The sequence below is a fragment of the Mobula hypostoma genome, chromosome 2, assembly GCF_963921235.1.
Source record: "Mobula hypostoma chromosome 2, sMobHyp1.1, whole genome shotgun sequence".
NCBI classification, from domain to species: domain Eukaryota; kingdom Metazoa; phylum Chordata; class Chondrichthyes; order Myliobatiformes; family Myliobatidae; genus Mobula; species Mobula hypostoma.
Genome location: NC_086098.1, coordinates 163370740 through 163386558, shown reverse-complemented (window position 1 = coordinate 163386558; position 15819 = coordinate 163370740). Strand labels below are relative to the sequence as shown.

General features: G+C 41.9%; 1 protein-coding gene across 9 annotated transcripts in view; it reads left to right on the top strand.

Moving 5' to 3' along the window:
• The window catches only part of ralgapb (Ral GTPase activating protein non-catalytic subunit beta), a 200479-nt gene that overhangs the window by 28626 nt on the left and 156034 nt on the right, over positions 1 to 15819 (top strand). For all 9 annotated transcript variants that reach the window (XM_063040979.1, XM_063040978.1, XM_063040977.1 and 6 more), the window contains one exon: positions 8088 to 8274. In XM_063040979.1, coding sequence (XP_062897049.1) covers positions 8088 to 8274 — 187 coding nt within the window. The remainder of the gene's footprint in view (positions 1 to 8087; positions 8275 to 15819) is intronic.

Genomic DNA, 15819 nt, shown 5'->3' with positions numbered 1-15819 from the left:
TTCCTTACCATTGAAATCCTCTCAATTCACATCTAACTCAGTCGTGCTCTCCACCCTCAAAATTTTTAAACAATTTCGCTGCCACTATAAGTTCACATCAGCTTCAGTTTTTGGTCCCATTCATAGAAACCATCTATTTCTTCCCTCCACACTCGATTCAGTTTTTAGACAATGGGGTTTGAACGGTCTTAATCGCATTAAGGATTTGTGCACTGATAACATATTTGATAGTTTTGATAACCTATGCAGTAAATATGGCCTTCCGCATAATCATTTTTTAAAATACCTGCAGATTCACCACTTTGTCAAGGAAAAATTTCCCTCTTTTCCTGATCTACCACCTGCTATGTTGTGGGAAAAACTCACTCTTAGCTTTAATAATAAAGGACTGATCTCTGTACTATGCTCTCATCTGATGTCTTTGGGAGTTCAAGATCTAAACAAAACTAAGAGTAGGTGGGAGGATGACCTCGGTATGGATCTGGCTGAGGAATATAGGGCAAAAGCATTGAATATGGTTCATTTCTCATCATCATGTGCTAGACTGGGGCTCATACAATTTAAAGTTTTACACAGGGTACATTTAAGTAAAGCCAGACTTGCAGACATATACCCTGGGACAGACGCTGGCTGTGACATGTGTTCCTTCTCTCCAGCTGGTTTAGTGCATGCATTTTGGTCTTGCCCTCGGCTTGATGGCTATTGGGTACTGGCTTTTAAAATTATCAGTGAGGATTTGGGGGTGACACTGAGACCTTACCCGCTTATAGCTGTATTTGGTGTGGCAGATGATGATTTGGGTTTAAGTGCAAGCCAGTCAAATATCACTGCATTTACATCGCTATTGCCCCTTAGGAGAATTTTGCTGGTCTGGAAATCTGCCACTCCCCCATCTGCTGCTGCTTGGTTAGAGGACGTAATGTTTTTTCTGAAATTAGAAAAGATTAAATTCACTTTGAGGGAGTCTGTGAAAAAGTTCTATTCAAAATGGGGACCTTTCTTGTCATGTTTTGGGAGTCTTAAGGAATTACCTAGTTGAGGGCATTTGATTGTATTTGGGAAGTTGCCTCCCTTTTAACACGCATATGGTTTACCTCACAGAGTGGTTGATGAATTGTAATATGAGTGTATTTTGGATCATCTGACATGTTGTGGATGTGTGTGGGCCTTCGTCTTGAAGTAATGTGGGGGTATGGCTGTGAAATATCCGTACTTGTATTTGTGAATTGTATTGTAAATACATTAACTGTCATGGTATGTTCTGGGAGGGTGGGTGAGGGGAGGTTTGTTTAGGGGTAAGATATAAAAGCAAAATGGAGGGAAATGTAATCCATTATGTATCCTGTATTGTGTCATTCCTTCAATAAAAATATATTTAACAAAAAGCTGAAAGACCCAAGGGTACATAAGTCACCTGGACCAGATGAACTGCACATTACGGATCTGAAAGAGAAAGCAGTAGAGTTTGTGGAGGAAATAGTAATGATTTTTCAAAAATCATTGGACTCTGTCATGGTGCCAGAGGACTAGAAAATTGCAAATGTCACTCCAGTCTTGGAGAAAGGCACCAGAAAGGAAATTATAAACCAGTTAGCCTGACCTCAGTGGTTGGGAAGATGTTGGAGTCAATTATTAAGGATGAGATTATGAAGGACTTGGTGACACAGGATAAGATAGGACAAAGTCAGCATGGTTTTCTTAAGGGAAAATCTTGCTTGGTGAACCTGTTGGAATTCTTTGAGGAGATTACAAGTAGGACAGATAAAGGGGATGCAGTGGATGTTGTATATTTGGACTTTCAGAGGCCTTTGACAAGGTATCAGACATGAAGCTGCTTACCAAGTTAAGAGTTCATGGTATTACAGGAAAGTCACTGGCATGGTTGGAGCATTGGCTGATTGGAAGGAGGCAACAAGTGAGAATAAAATAATCCTCTTCTGGTCGGCTGTCAATGACCAGTCCTGTTCCGCAGGGGTCACATTTTATGCTATACGTCAACGATTTAGATGATGGAAAAGATGGTTTTGTTCCCACGTTTGCAGGTGATATGAAGATTGGTGGAGTGGCAGGTAGTGTTGAAGAAATAGGTAGGCTGCAGAAGGACTTAAACAGATTAGGAGAATGGGCAAGGAAGTGGCAAACGAAATGCAATGTTGAAAAATGCATGGTCATGCACTTTGGTAGTAAAAACAAATGTGCAGACTTTTTTTCTAAATGAGGTAAAAATTCAAAAATCTGAGATGCAAAGGGACTTGGGGGAGTCCTTGTGTGGAACACCCTAGAGGTTAAATTGCAGGTTGAGTCGGTGGTGAGGAAGGCAAATGCTTTGTTAGCATTCATTCTATGTTAGAGGAGATTTACCAAGATGCTGCCTGGTTCAGAGAGTATGCATTATGATCAGAGATTAAGAGAGCTAGGGCTTTACCCTCTGGAGAGAAGGAGAATGAGAGGAGACATGATAGAGGTGTACAAGATATTAAGAGGAATAGATAGAGTGGACTGCCAGCGCCTCTGCCCCAGGGCACCACTGCTCAATACAAGAGGACATGGCTTTAAGGTAAAGGGTGGGAAGCTCAAGGGGGATATTAGAGGAACATTCTTGTTTTTTTACTCAGAGAGTGGTTGGTGTGTGGAATGCACTGCCTGAGTCGGTGGAGGCAGATACACTAGTGAAATTTAAGAGACTTCTAGACAGGTATATGGAGGAATTTAAGGTGGGGGGTTATATGGGAAGTAGGGATTAAGGGTCGGCACAACATTGTGGGGAAGATAGATTCTGCCATGATTGAATGGCGGAGCAGACTGGATGGGCCAAATGGCCTAATTCTTCTCCTATGTCTTACAGTCTTTACAGTTGAGTCATTTTTACACCTGAAGCCTTTATTTTTATGCAATAAGCAATTGGTGTGATACAAGTTTTAACATGGGAGGATATGTTTCATACGAGTTTAGATTGCATGGTGGAGGTTAGGAAGCTCTGCAGGAGTGTGTTGCACAGTTATATCTGTATATAACAAAGATAGATGAGGGGATTAGCAGTAAATAGACGATAGTGTGAAGGCATTTTTAGAAAGGTGGGTTGTCAATGGAGTGGATGTGGATTTGGAATCCCAGTTTAGTGTAAAGGATGTAAGGATATGAAATTGAGCAACAATACCCAGTAGGTTAAACTTTTACAATTTTTTTACACAACTTGAAGCACTTTATTTATCCTGTATTGATTCATCGTAAAAGTAAGATCATAAGTTATAAGAGCAGGATTGAGCCATTTGGCCTATCGAGCCTGCTCCACCATTCCATCATGTCTGATTTATTATCTGTCTCAACCCCATTCTCCTGCCTTTTCCGTGAAGCTTTTGACGCCCTGATAAATTACCTGTCAACGTCCACCTTAAATATACCCAATGACTTGGCTTACACAGCTTTCTGGCAAAAGAAAGTTTTCTCATATCTGTTCCAAATTGACATCCTTCTATTGTGAGATTTTGCCCTCTGGTCAGAGACACCGCGACCCTCTCCAATGCCAGCACATCTTAGAATAGGAGCCTAAAACTGCTCACAATACTCCTGCGGTCTGACGAATGCCGTATAAAGCCTCAGCATTATATCCTTGCTGTTATATTCTAGTTTCTCAAAATGAATGCTAACATTGTAGTTGCCTTCCTTACCAGCGATTCAAGCTCCTAATTAACCTTTAGGGAATTCTACACAAGGGCTTCCAAGTCCCTTTGCACCTCTGATTTTTGAATTTTTCTCCCCATTTCGAAAATAGTCCACACCTTTATTCGTTCTGCCGAATTCAGGAACAGCTTCTTTCCCTCTGCCATCCGATTCCTAAATGGACATTGAATCCTTGGACTAATTCACTTTTTTTAATATGCAATATTTCTGTTTTCTGCAATTTTTTTATCTATTCAATATACGTATAGTGTAACTGAATTACTCGTTTATTATTATATTTTTCTCTTCTGGATTATGTATTGCATTGAACTGCTGCTGCTAAGTGTTTTAAGAAGGCAACAATAATCCCAGTGCCAAAGAAGAGCAAGGTGGCATGCCTGAATGACTATCGACCTGTGGCTCTGACATCAATTGCTATGAAGTGCTTCGAGAGATTGGTTATGGCACACATCAACCACAGCCTACCGGTCAACCTCGACGCTTCGCAATTCGCCTACCGGAACAACAGGTTAACGGCAGATGCCGTCCCTCTGGCCCTACATTCCTCCTTAGAACACCTGGAGAATAAAGACGCATACATAAGGCTCCTTTTCATTGACTACAGCTCTGCCTTTAATACCATCATTCCAAATAAACTGATTCCTAAGCTCCGGAACCTGGGCCTTAGCACTCAGATCTGCAGCTGGATCTTCAACTCCCTCAAAGACAGGACCCAGGCTGTAAAAATAGGGGACAAGCTCTCCTCTACAATCACTCTGAGTACCGGTGCCTCACAAGGCTGTGTACTCAGCCCCCTGCTGTACTCACTGTACACCCATGATTGTGTAGCCAAGTTTCCATCAAACTCAATATATAAGTTTGCTGATGACACAACAATTATAGGCCGTATCTCGGGTAATGATGAGTTTGAGTACAGAGAGGAAATTAAGAACCTGGTGGCATGGTGCGAAGACAATAACCTATCCCTCAACGTTGGTTGTTGACTTCAGAAGGAGAAGCACGACCCAATTTACATCAGTGGCGCCCAAGTGGAACAGATCAAAAGCTTTAAGTTCTTCGGGGTCAATATCACAAATGACCTGACTTGGTCCAACCAAGCAGAGTCCACTGCCAAGAAGGCCCACCAGCTCCTTGACTTCCTGGGAAAACTAAAGAAATTTGGCCTGTCCCCTAAAACCCTCACTAATTTTTATAGATGCACCATAGAAAGCATTCTTCTCGGGTGCATCACAACCTGGTATGGAAGTTGTCCTGTCCAAGACAGGAAGAAGCTGCAGAAGATCGTAAGCACGGCGCAGCACATCACACAAACCAATCTTCTGTCCTTGGACTCATTTTACACCGCACGCCGTCGGAGCGGTGCTGCCAGGATAATCAAGGACACGACCCACCCAGCCAGCACACTTTTCATCCCTCTTCCCTCCGGGAGAAGGCTCAGGAGCTTGAAGACTCGTACAGCCAGATTTGGGAACAGCTTCCTTCCAACTGTGATAAGACTGCTGAACAGATCCTGATCCGGATCTGGGCCGTACCCTCCAACTATCCGGATCTGCCTCTTGGTTTTTTTTGCACTAACTTACTTTCCATTTTTCTATTTTCTGTTTATGATTTATAATTTAAATTTTTAATATTTACTATCCATTTGTAATCCAGGGAGCGGGAAGCGCAGAATCAAATATCGCTGTGATGATTGTACGTTCTAGTATCAATTGTTTGGCGACAATAAAGTATAAAGTATAAATTCCACGTCACATGCTGGTGACAATGAATCTGATTCTGTTAGTTCCTCAAAGACTTCCAACCGTTTTCTCAGGCAATATTTCCCCTGAAGGAAACCATGCTGACTACAGCCTATTTTATCATGTGCCTCCAAGTCCTCATCTTTATAATAGACTCCAGCATCTTTCCAACCACTGAAGTCAGGCTAACTGAACTATAAATTCCTTTCTTCGAACATAGAACATAGAGTAGTACAGCACAGTATAGGCCCTTCGGCCCACAATGTTGTTCTGACCCTCAAACCCTGCCTCTCATATAACTCCCCACCTTAAATTCCTCCATATACCTGTCTAGTAGTCTCTTAAATTTCACTGGTGTATCTGTGGTGCCCTGGGGAAGAGGCGCTGGCTATCCACTCTATTCCTCTTAATATTCTGTATACCTCTATCATGTCTCCTCTCATCCTCCTTCTCTCCAAAGAGTAAAGTCCTAGCTCCCTTAGTCTCTGATCATAACGCATACTCTCTAAACCAGGCAGCATCCTGGTAAATCTCCTCTGTACCCTTTCCAATGTTTCCACATCCTTCCGTTAGTGAGGCGATCAGAACTGGACATAGTACTCCAAGTGTGGCCTAATCAGAATTTTATAGAGCTGCATCATTACCTCGCAACTCTTAAACTCTATCCCTCGACTTATGAAAACTAACACCCCATGAGCTTTCTTTCCACACTTCCAAGTATCCTGCCATTTACTTTGTACTCTGCCTTGGAGTTTGTTCTTCCAAAGTGTACTACCTCACACTTCTCTAGGTTGAACTCCATCTGCCAATTCTCAACCAACTTCTGCATCCTATCAATGTCTCTCTGCAATCTTCGACAATCCTCTACGCTATCTACAACACCACCAGCCTTTGTGTCTTCTGCAAACTTGCCAACCCATCCTTCTACCCCTTCATCCAGGTTGTTAATAAAAATCACAAAAAGTAGAGGTCCCAGAACCGATCCTTCTGGGACACCACTAGTCACAACCCTCCAATCCAAATGTCCTCCTTCCACCATGACCCTCTGCCTTCTGTAGGCAAGCCAATTCTGAATCCACCTGGCCAAACTTCCCTGGATCCCATGCCTTCTGAGTTTCTGAATAAGCCTACCGTGTGGAACCTTGTCAAATGCCTTACTAAAATCCATGTAGATCACATCCACTGCACTACCCTCATCTATATGCTTGGTCACCTCCTCAAAGAACTCTATCAGGCTTGTTAGACACGATCTGCCCTTCACAAAGCCATGCTGACTGTCCCTGATCAGACCATGATTCTCTAAATGCCCATTGATCCTATCTCTAAGAATCTTTTTTCAGCTTTCCCACCACAGACACGAGGCTCACTGGTCTATAATTACCCGGACTATCCCTACTACCTTTTTTGAACAAGGGGACGACATTCGCCTCCCTCCAATCCTCCGGTACCATTCTTGTGGACAATGAGGACATAAAGATCCTAGCCAGAGGCTCAGCAATCTCTTCCCTTGCCTCGTGGAGCAGCCTGGGGAATATTCCGTCAGGCCCCGGGGACTTATCTGTCCTAATGTATTTTAACAACTCCAACACCTCCTCTCCCTTAATATCAACATGCTCCAGAACATCAACCTCACTTACATTGTCCTCACCATCATCAAGTTCCCTCTCATTGTTGAATACCGAAGAGAAGTATTCATTGAGGACCTTGCTCACTTCCACAGCCTCCAGGCACATCTTCCCACCTTTTATCTCTTATCGGTCCTACCTTCATTCCTGTCCTCCTTTTGTTCTATACATAATTCTTCTGCCTCCTTCCCTTCTTAAAAAATGGCTTAAAGTAAGCCTTATTTGCTCTGTACAGTATTAAATCGTTGCAAAGCTATAGAGATGGTCATTTTAATTGATTTACCCAGAACAGTATTACTGTATTACTTTGTGTAAATTTTTTATTATTATGTTGGCCATGTTTGTAATGTACTGTGCTGCTGCATAAAGCTAGTTTTCATGGCACTTGTACCCTGTGTGAGTAAGCCTGTGACATTACACTTGTGAAGTTGAGTCCCATGCCCTGGGGCAGTATTAAGGTTGTGGCCTTGAACCATCTTCAGTGGTTGGGAAGATGTTGGGCAGAAGGGCAGGTTCCGTGCTGTATCCTTAATAAATTATCTGAGTGGATTTCAACAGACTGAATGGCTTACAGCTGATCTAATATTGTCATTCCATAGTCGAAATGTTCCTCCAGTCTCTTTTCTCTATGGGTTTTGGGGATAAAACTTAGATGGAAATGACACCATAGTTTTAATAACACCACCTTTACCAAAGGAAATTTGATGTATTGCATTGAGCATTAATTGACCTTGGTCTTTTTCATGGCTCAAATCACCTGTTGATTTTAAGCCTTTTAAATATTTTGTCTCACTGACCTCGTGGTGCTTAAGGTGGGAATTGCAACCATTGAGTAACTAATTTGATGTTTAGTTTTGTGAGTTATTGCCAAAAATGATATTAATGACTACAAAATTGTGTACAGAAAGGGACATTTAAAAGCCTTTCACACCTCTTCCAACTTAGAAAATGCCCAGTTAGTCTTTGCTGCTCTTCGCTGAAAATGGTAGTGAACGAAAAACCTGTTGCAGCTTTCAGAATTCACTGATTTGCTTCTCTTTAGGTGGTCTGGCAGAAAATCTCGCTGATAAATTAATTGGTGTACTCTTTGAAGTCTGGTTCCTGGCTTGTACACGATGTTTCCCAACGCCGCCTTACTGGAAGACAGCTCGAGAAATGTTGGCCAACTGGAGACACCACCCAGCTGTGGTAGAGCAGTGGAGCAAGGTCATCTGTGCACTGACGTCTAGGTTAGTCCAATTCAACTTATTGTTGTGACTGTAAAATCAATTTGTCCCACAGCCTTGCTGGACGTAATAGATCACAAATAACCTTTTTAAAGCTGAGCTGAATGGGGTTGAGGGGGATAATAAATTACCTATGATGGAATGGTGGAGCGGACTCGATGGGCCAAATGGCCTAATTCTAATCCTATGCTTTATGGTCTAATGGTCTAATATAAAGGAAAGTATAAGAGGATGTCAAAGGATTTTTTTTACACTGAAAGGAGTGGGTACATGGAACACTGAGCCAAGGGTGGCAGTAGATGCAGATACTTGCCATTGTCTCATTGCTGCTGTAACGCCCCAGTTAAGATTCTTACTGCTTATGCTGTAGGGTATTTCATTTAATAACTTCCTGTAGAATCAGTGTGTTCTGCTGTTCGTGTTTGGGTTTCAGGAAAAGATAAGAGGCTGTGGTGCTCAACTTCGGAATGTTGGGTCAACCAATCAGGATGGTGGATTTGGGAGAAGGTTCTAGAGAAAGCTGGGTGGAGAAGAATTTGTGATGGACACTGGTGGGGGTTGTGGTCTTAAGGCGAGAGATGGAAAGGGAAGATCAGGAGAGGCGGCTATAGGATTCGATCCAACTGAAGTGTGCACTTCGATGGAGTACAAGATGGGAAGTTCTACTGGTGATCGATGATGAGGAGTTGGCACCATGAGCAAGGGACACATCCAGCTCCAACCTTGTGCACATGTAGACTGGTTTAATTATAATCGGCCCTTCTAGTTTTTCTTATTTTAATAACTGTTTGAGTAAACTGACATTAGTAAATACACATTTATAATTGTATGTGGTGTGCGATCTATTATTTCTTCCTGACAGATAATTGCACGTGGGCAGTATTTACACAGTATTCGCTCAGGTCGTGGTTCGGGTGGTTGAAACATCTGAACATTCCAGTTCGGTGGGACCCAAGTTATACCGACCTTGGATGTACAGAGTGTGAGAAAGATGGCTTTCTCACCACTGAGTCCAGTGGCTAACAAACCAAGTTTCTAGGGAAAACCAGTGAAGGGGCGGTTTCACTACTATCAAGCAGGAGGTACAGAGCCTGAAGGCACACACTCAGTGTTTCAGGAACAGCTTCTTCCCCTCTGCATCAGACTTCTGATTGGGCAACAAACACTACCTCACTTTTTTCTCTCTTTTTGCACTATTTATTTAATTTATCTTTTTATTATTCTAGTATTTTTAATTATTCTGTATTGCAATGTACTGCTACCACAGAACAACAATTTTCACAACTTAGGCCAGTGATACTCAACATGATTCTGATTCTGTCTGGTTAATTAGGGATATAAGAGGAGAGGCTGTACTTGATCTGGTATTGGGAAATGAATCTGGTCAGGTGTCAGGTCTCTCAGTGGGAGAGCATTTTGGAGATAGTGATCACAATTCTTTAGCATAGTATTGGAGAGGGGTAGGAACAGACAAGTTAGGAAAGTGTTTAACTGGAGTAAGGGGAAACATCAGGCAGGAACTTGGAAGCATAAATTGGGAACAGATATTCTCAGGGAAATGTACGGAAGAAATATGACAAATGTTCAGGGGATATTTCCGTGGAGTTCTGCAAAGGTACGTTCTAATGAGAGAGGGAAAGGATGGTAGGGTACAGGAACCGTGGTGTACAAAGGCTGTTGTAGATAGGTCAAAAAGAAAGAAAAGATTACGAAAGGTTCAAAAAAAACTAGGTAATGATAGATATAGAAGATTATAAAGCAAGCAAGAAGGAGCTTAAGAATGAAATTAAGAGAGCCAGAAGGGGCCATGAGAAGGCCTTGGCAGACAGGATTAAGAAAAACTCCAAGGCATTGTACAAGTATTTGTGAAGAGCAAGAGGATAAGACGTCAGAGAATAGGACCAATCAAGTGTGACAGTGGAAAAGTGTGTATGGAACCAAAGGAGATAGCAGAGGTACTTAATGAATACTTTGCTTCAGTATTCACTACGGAAAAGGATCTTGGTGATTGTAGGGATGACTTAGAGCGGAATGAAAAGCATGAGCATATAGATATTAAGGAAGAGGATGTGCTGGAGCTTTTGGAAGGCATCAAGATGGATAAGTCTCTGGAACCAGATGAGATGTAGCTCAGGCTACTGTGGGAGGCAAGGGAGGAGATTGCTGAGCCTCTGGCCAAGATCTTCGTATCATCAATGGGGACAGGAGAGGTTCCGTAGGATTGGAGGGTTGCAGATGTTGTTTTCTTATTCAAGAAAGGGAGTAGGGATAGCCCAGGAAATTATAGACCAGTGAGTCTTACTTCAGTGGTTGGTAAGCTGATGGAGAAGATTCTGAGAGGCAGGATTTATGAACATTTGGAGAGGCATAATATGGTTAGAAATAGTTAACATGGCTTTGTCGCTTTGTCAAAGGCAGGTCATGCCTTAAGAGCCTGATTGAATTTTTTTGAGGAGGTGACTAAAGACATTGATGAAGGTAGAGCAGTAGATGTAGTGGATATGGATTTCAGCAAGGCATTTGACAAGGTACCCCATTCAAGGCTTATTGAGAAAGTAAGGAGGCATGGTATCCAAGGGTTAAGTTTGCAGCTAATGCTATTGTAGTGAGCTGTATCTCAAGTAACAGTGGGTCTGAGTACAGGAAGGAGATAATGAGCTTAGAGACATGGTGTCATGACAACCTTTCCCTCAGTGTCAATGAAGGACTCATAGAGGAGTCGTCTTCTCCATGTGCCTTGCGCGTTACAATCATGGCTTTCCGCATCGAACGATCCCATGCAGCATCAATGACAACTCGCACACTTAGATCTGTTAGTTCTTTCACAGTGTCCATATATTTTCTTCTTTGCCTTCCTCTTCCGCGTTTCCCAAGCATATGGCTTTGTAATGGCTTCTATTTCTCCCTTTCTGATGACATGGCCCAGGAATTTAAGTTTCCTCTCATTTAATGTTCTCATGGGCATGTTGGAGTACTGTCCCATTAGTTACTCTATCTCTATATGGTATTTTCAGCATTCTTCTAAGAAACCAGATTTCTGTTGCTTTTAAGTTTCTTCGGAGTTCTGGTGTTACTGTCCATGTTTGGAAGCATAAAGCAAGATTAACCAGATATAACATTTCAGTGGCCTAAGCCTTTTTGTCTGTTGGTAAAAATGGGCTTCATTTTTTGGAAGTTGGTTTTGGCAATGGCAATTCTTCTTTTTATTTCTACTTTACTTCTAGTATCTTGTGATATAAAGCTACCAAGGTAATTAAAGCTGGTCTTTTGTTCAATCACTTGGTTACCGATGTACAATTGGCAGTTGGGAGTATCCTGCTGTTTTCATATTACCATACATTTGTGTTTTTTTTTTACAGTTGATGGTTAGACCAAAATCTGCACTTGTTTGTACTACTTTGTCTAGGAGGATTTGTAGGTCTTCTGCAGCACTTGTGTAACGTTCCGTTATATTGGCTCGTGTATGTCTAGGGGAAATCCCGCCCAGCACCTGCTTCAACACTCCCCTCAGGGTCAGTCGCTGCCCGAATCAATCACAAACATCAATCATCAGCCAGCACACCCAGTAAATTTTAACAAATACACTTTATAGATATTACTAATTCTATGACATTAATATGCATTTGATACAGAGAGGAAAGTAATGGGAAAAAAAGGCGCCAACACTTATCAAAGTCCAAGTTCTTCACGCGCTACCGTTGGAGCTCAATTCGACGTCAGACGACCACCCGAATTCCGTCGACTCACAGCTCGGGACCACCCTGAGTGATCGACCGGAGCCTCTCCGCACGTCCGCCGTCCTCCTCGTCTCTCCTCCCGACTCCCCGCCAAAACCCAGTCCACAGTCATATCATACAGCATGGCATCCAAAAACAAAACGATACATAACCACCCATTGGCTAATAGAACCTTGTTATCTCATTTAAAGTAAAACAAACTGTTAGCGCAAACTCTCTGCAGCGTTAAAACACAACAAAGCCGCATTCTCCAGATTAACATAACAAAATCGCCATTTTAAATGTAACAAAAGAAAGACCCTGTACACTTGTTATTAGGGTGGTATTGTCTGTATATCTTATATTGTTGATGTTAACACCTCCAATTTTTATTCCATCTAGGTCTTCTATTTCTCTGAGAATCATCTCACTATAGGCAACGCATCCCTGTCTAACTCCTCTTTGAATTTTAGTCCAACTGCGTATATTATCATCAATTTTTACCGCCGCCGTTTGGTTCCAATATAAATTTTGAAGTAGTTGTTGGTCTCTTCTGTCAATGTTTAGTTTAGCAAGAATTTGAAATAATTTTTCATGTTGCACTTTGTTGAATGCTTTAGTGAAATCAATAAAACATAAAAAGACATCATTTGATATTCATGTTCCCTTTCTGAAAGTATTTGTAGTATGAAAATTGTGTTCCTAGTTCCTCTATCCTCAATAGACCCATATTGCAGTTTAGAAGTTTCTGGCCTCAACTTGTTTTTAATTCGACTCAGAACAATTCTTAACAAGATCTTTATTATGTGACTCATAAGACTGATCGTTTTATAATTTTCACAGTCAATAGTTCCAGGAATTTTTGGCAGAGTTATAAATACTGATTTCAAGAGATCGTCAGGCAATGCACCAGACTCATATATGTCATTAAACAGTTCAAAAAGAATATCTATGCCCGGATCTTCTAGGGCTTGTATCATTTCTCCTGAAATGTCATCAGATCCAGTGGCTTTACCATGTTTCATGCTTTTCATTGCTTTAGTTATTTCTTTTTTGGTAATAGGTGGGCCAGAATTAAGGTGTTTAATATCTGGCGGTTCCCCTCTATTATCTTCAAAAAACTGCTCTATATTACTGAATCCACCTCTCACATACTTTATCTGGATCTATTAGTATGGATCCGTCTGCTGATCTTATGCATCCTGTAGAGGAGGTTTTCTTAATTCCAGTAATTTCCTTAATTTTCTTGTGCATTTCTTTGCTGTTGTTAATATGGCCTTCTACTTGCATTTTTGATTCAGCCATTCTTCCTTTGCAATATTGCACAATTGGTGTAGGGGGCAGAGTTTCAGATTTCAGGATCATTGGGACCTCTTCTGGGGCAGGTGGGACCTGTACAAGAGAGATGGGTTACACTTGAACTACAGGGGGACCAATATCCTTTCAGGGAGGTTTGTCAGTGCTGTTGGGGAGGCTTTAAACTAGATTTGCAGGAGGATGGGAACCAGAGTGCCAGGGCTGACAATGGGGCTGGGGTGAAAATAAATGATGTTAAAAGTTCAAGCAAATCCGCTAATAGAAAGGTTGTGAGTGGTGGTAAAAATCTTCTGAGGTGTATATATTTCAATGCTAGGAGTATTGCGGGAAGGCGGATAAGATGAGGGCGTGGATTGATACGTGGAATTATAACGTTATAGCTATTAGTGAAACTTGGCTACAGGAGGGGCAGGACTGGCAGCTTAATATTCCAGGGTTCCGGTGTTTCAGATGTGATAGAGGCAGAGGAATGAAAGGTGGGGGAGTAGCATTGCTTGTTAGGGAAAATATTACAGCAGTGCTCAGGCAGGACAGATTAGAGGGCTTGTCTACTGAGTCCTTATGGGTGGAGCTGAGAAACAGGAAAGGTATGACCACATTAGTGGGATTGTATTACAAACCACCAAATAGTCAACGAGAATTGGAAGAGCAAATCTGCAGAGAGATAGCAAGCAACTGCAGGAAACATAAAGTTGTGGTGGTAGGGGATTTTAATTTTCCATATATTGATTGGGACTCCCAGACTGTTAGGGGTCTAGATGGTTTAGAGTTTGTAAAATGTGTTCAGGAAAGTTTTCTAAATCAATATATAGAGGGACCAACTAGAGGGGATGCAATATTGGATATCCTGTTAGGAAACGAGTTAGGACAAGTGACGGAAGTCTGTGTAGGGGAGCACTTTGGTTCCAGTGATCATAACGCCATTAGTTTCAACTTGATCATGGACAAGGATAGATCTGGTCCTAGGGTTGAGGTTCTGAACTGGAAGAAGGCCAAATTTGAAGAAATGAGAAAGGATCTAAAAAGCGTGGATTGGGACAGGTTGTTCTCTGGCAAAGATGTGATTGGTAGGTGGGAAGCCTTCAAAGGAGAAATTTTGAGAGTGCAGAGTTTGTATGTTCCTGTCAGGATTAAAGGCAAAGTGAATAGGAATAAGGAACCTTGGTTCTCAAGGGATATTGCAACTCTGATAAAGAAGAAGAGGGAGTTGTATGAAATGTATAGGAAACAGGGAGTAAATCAGGTGCTTGCGGAGTATAAGAAGTGCAAGAAAATACTTAAAGAAATCAGGAGGGCTGAAAGAAGACATGAGGTTGCCTTGGCAGTCAAAGTGAAGGATAATCCAAAGAGCTATTACAAGTATATTAAGAGCAAAAGGATTGTAAGGGATAAAATTGGTCCTCTTGAAGATCAGAGTGGTCAGCTATGTGCGGAACCAAAGGAAATGGGGGAGATCTTAAATGGGTTTTTTGCGTCTGTATTTACTAAGGAAACTGGCATGAAATCTATGGAATTAAGGGAAACAAGTAGTGAGATCATGGAAACTGTACAGATTGAAAAGGAGGAGGTGCTTGCTGTCTTGAGGAAAATTAAAGTGGATAAATCCCCGGGACTTGACAGGGTGTTCCCTCGGACCTTGAAGGAGACTAGTGTTGAAATTGCGGGGGGCCTGGCAGAAATATTTAAAATGTCGCTGTCTACGGGTGAGGTGCCGGAGGATTGGAGAGTGGCTCATGTTGTTCCGTTGTTTAAAAAAGGATCGAAAAGTAATCCGGGAAATTATAGGCCGGTAAATTTAACGTCAGTTGTAGGTAAGTTATTGGAGCGAGTACTAAGAGACAGAATCTACAAGCATTTGGATCGACAGGGACTTATTAGGGAGAGTCAACATGGCTTTGTGCGTGGTAGGTCACGTTTGACCAATCTATTGGAGTTTTTTGAGGAGGTTACCAGGAAAGTGGATGAAGGGAAGGCAGTGGATATTGTCTACATGGATTTCAGTAAGGCCTTTGACAAGGTCCCGCATGGGAGGTTAGTTAGGAAAATTCAGTCGCTAGGTATACATGGTGAGGTAGTAAATTGGATTAGACATTGGCTCGATGGAAGAAGCCAGAGAGTGGTGGTAGAGAATTGCTTGTCTGAGTGGAGGCCTGTGACTAGTGGTGTGCCACAGGGATCAGTGCTGGGTCCATTGTTATTTGTCATCTATATCAATGATCTGGATGATAATGTGGTAAATTGGATCAGCAAATTTGCTGATGATACAAAGATTGGAGGTGTAGTGGACAGTGAGGAAGGTTTTCAGAGCCTGCAGAGGGACTTGGACCAGCTGGAAAAATGGGCTGAAAAATGGCAAATGGTGTTTAATACAGACAAGTGTGAGGTATTGCACATTGGAAGGACAAACCAATGTAGAACATACAGGGTAAATGGTAAGGCACTGAGGAGTGCAGTAGAACAGAGGGATCTAGGAATACAGATACAAAATTCCCTAAAAGTGGCATCAGAGGTAGAT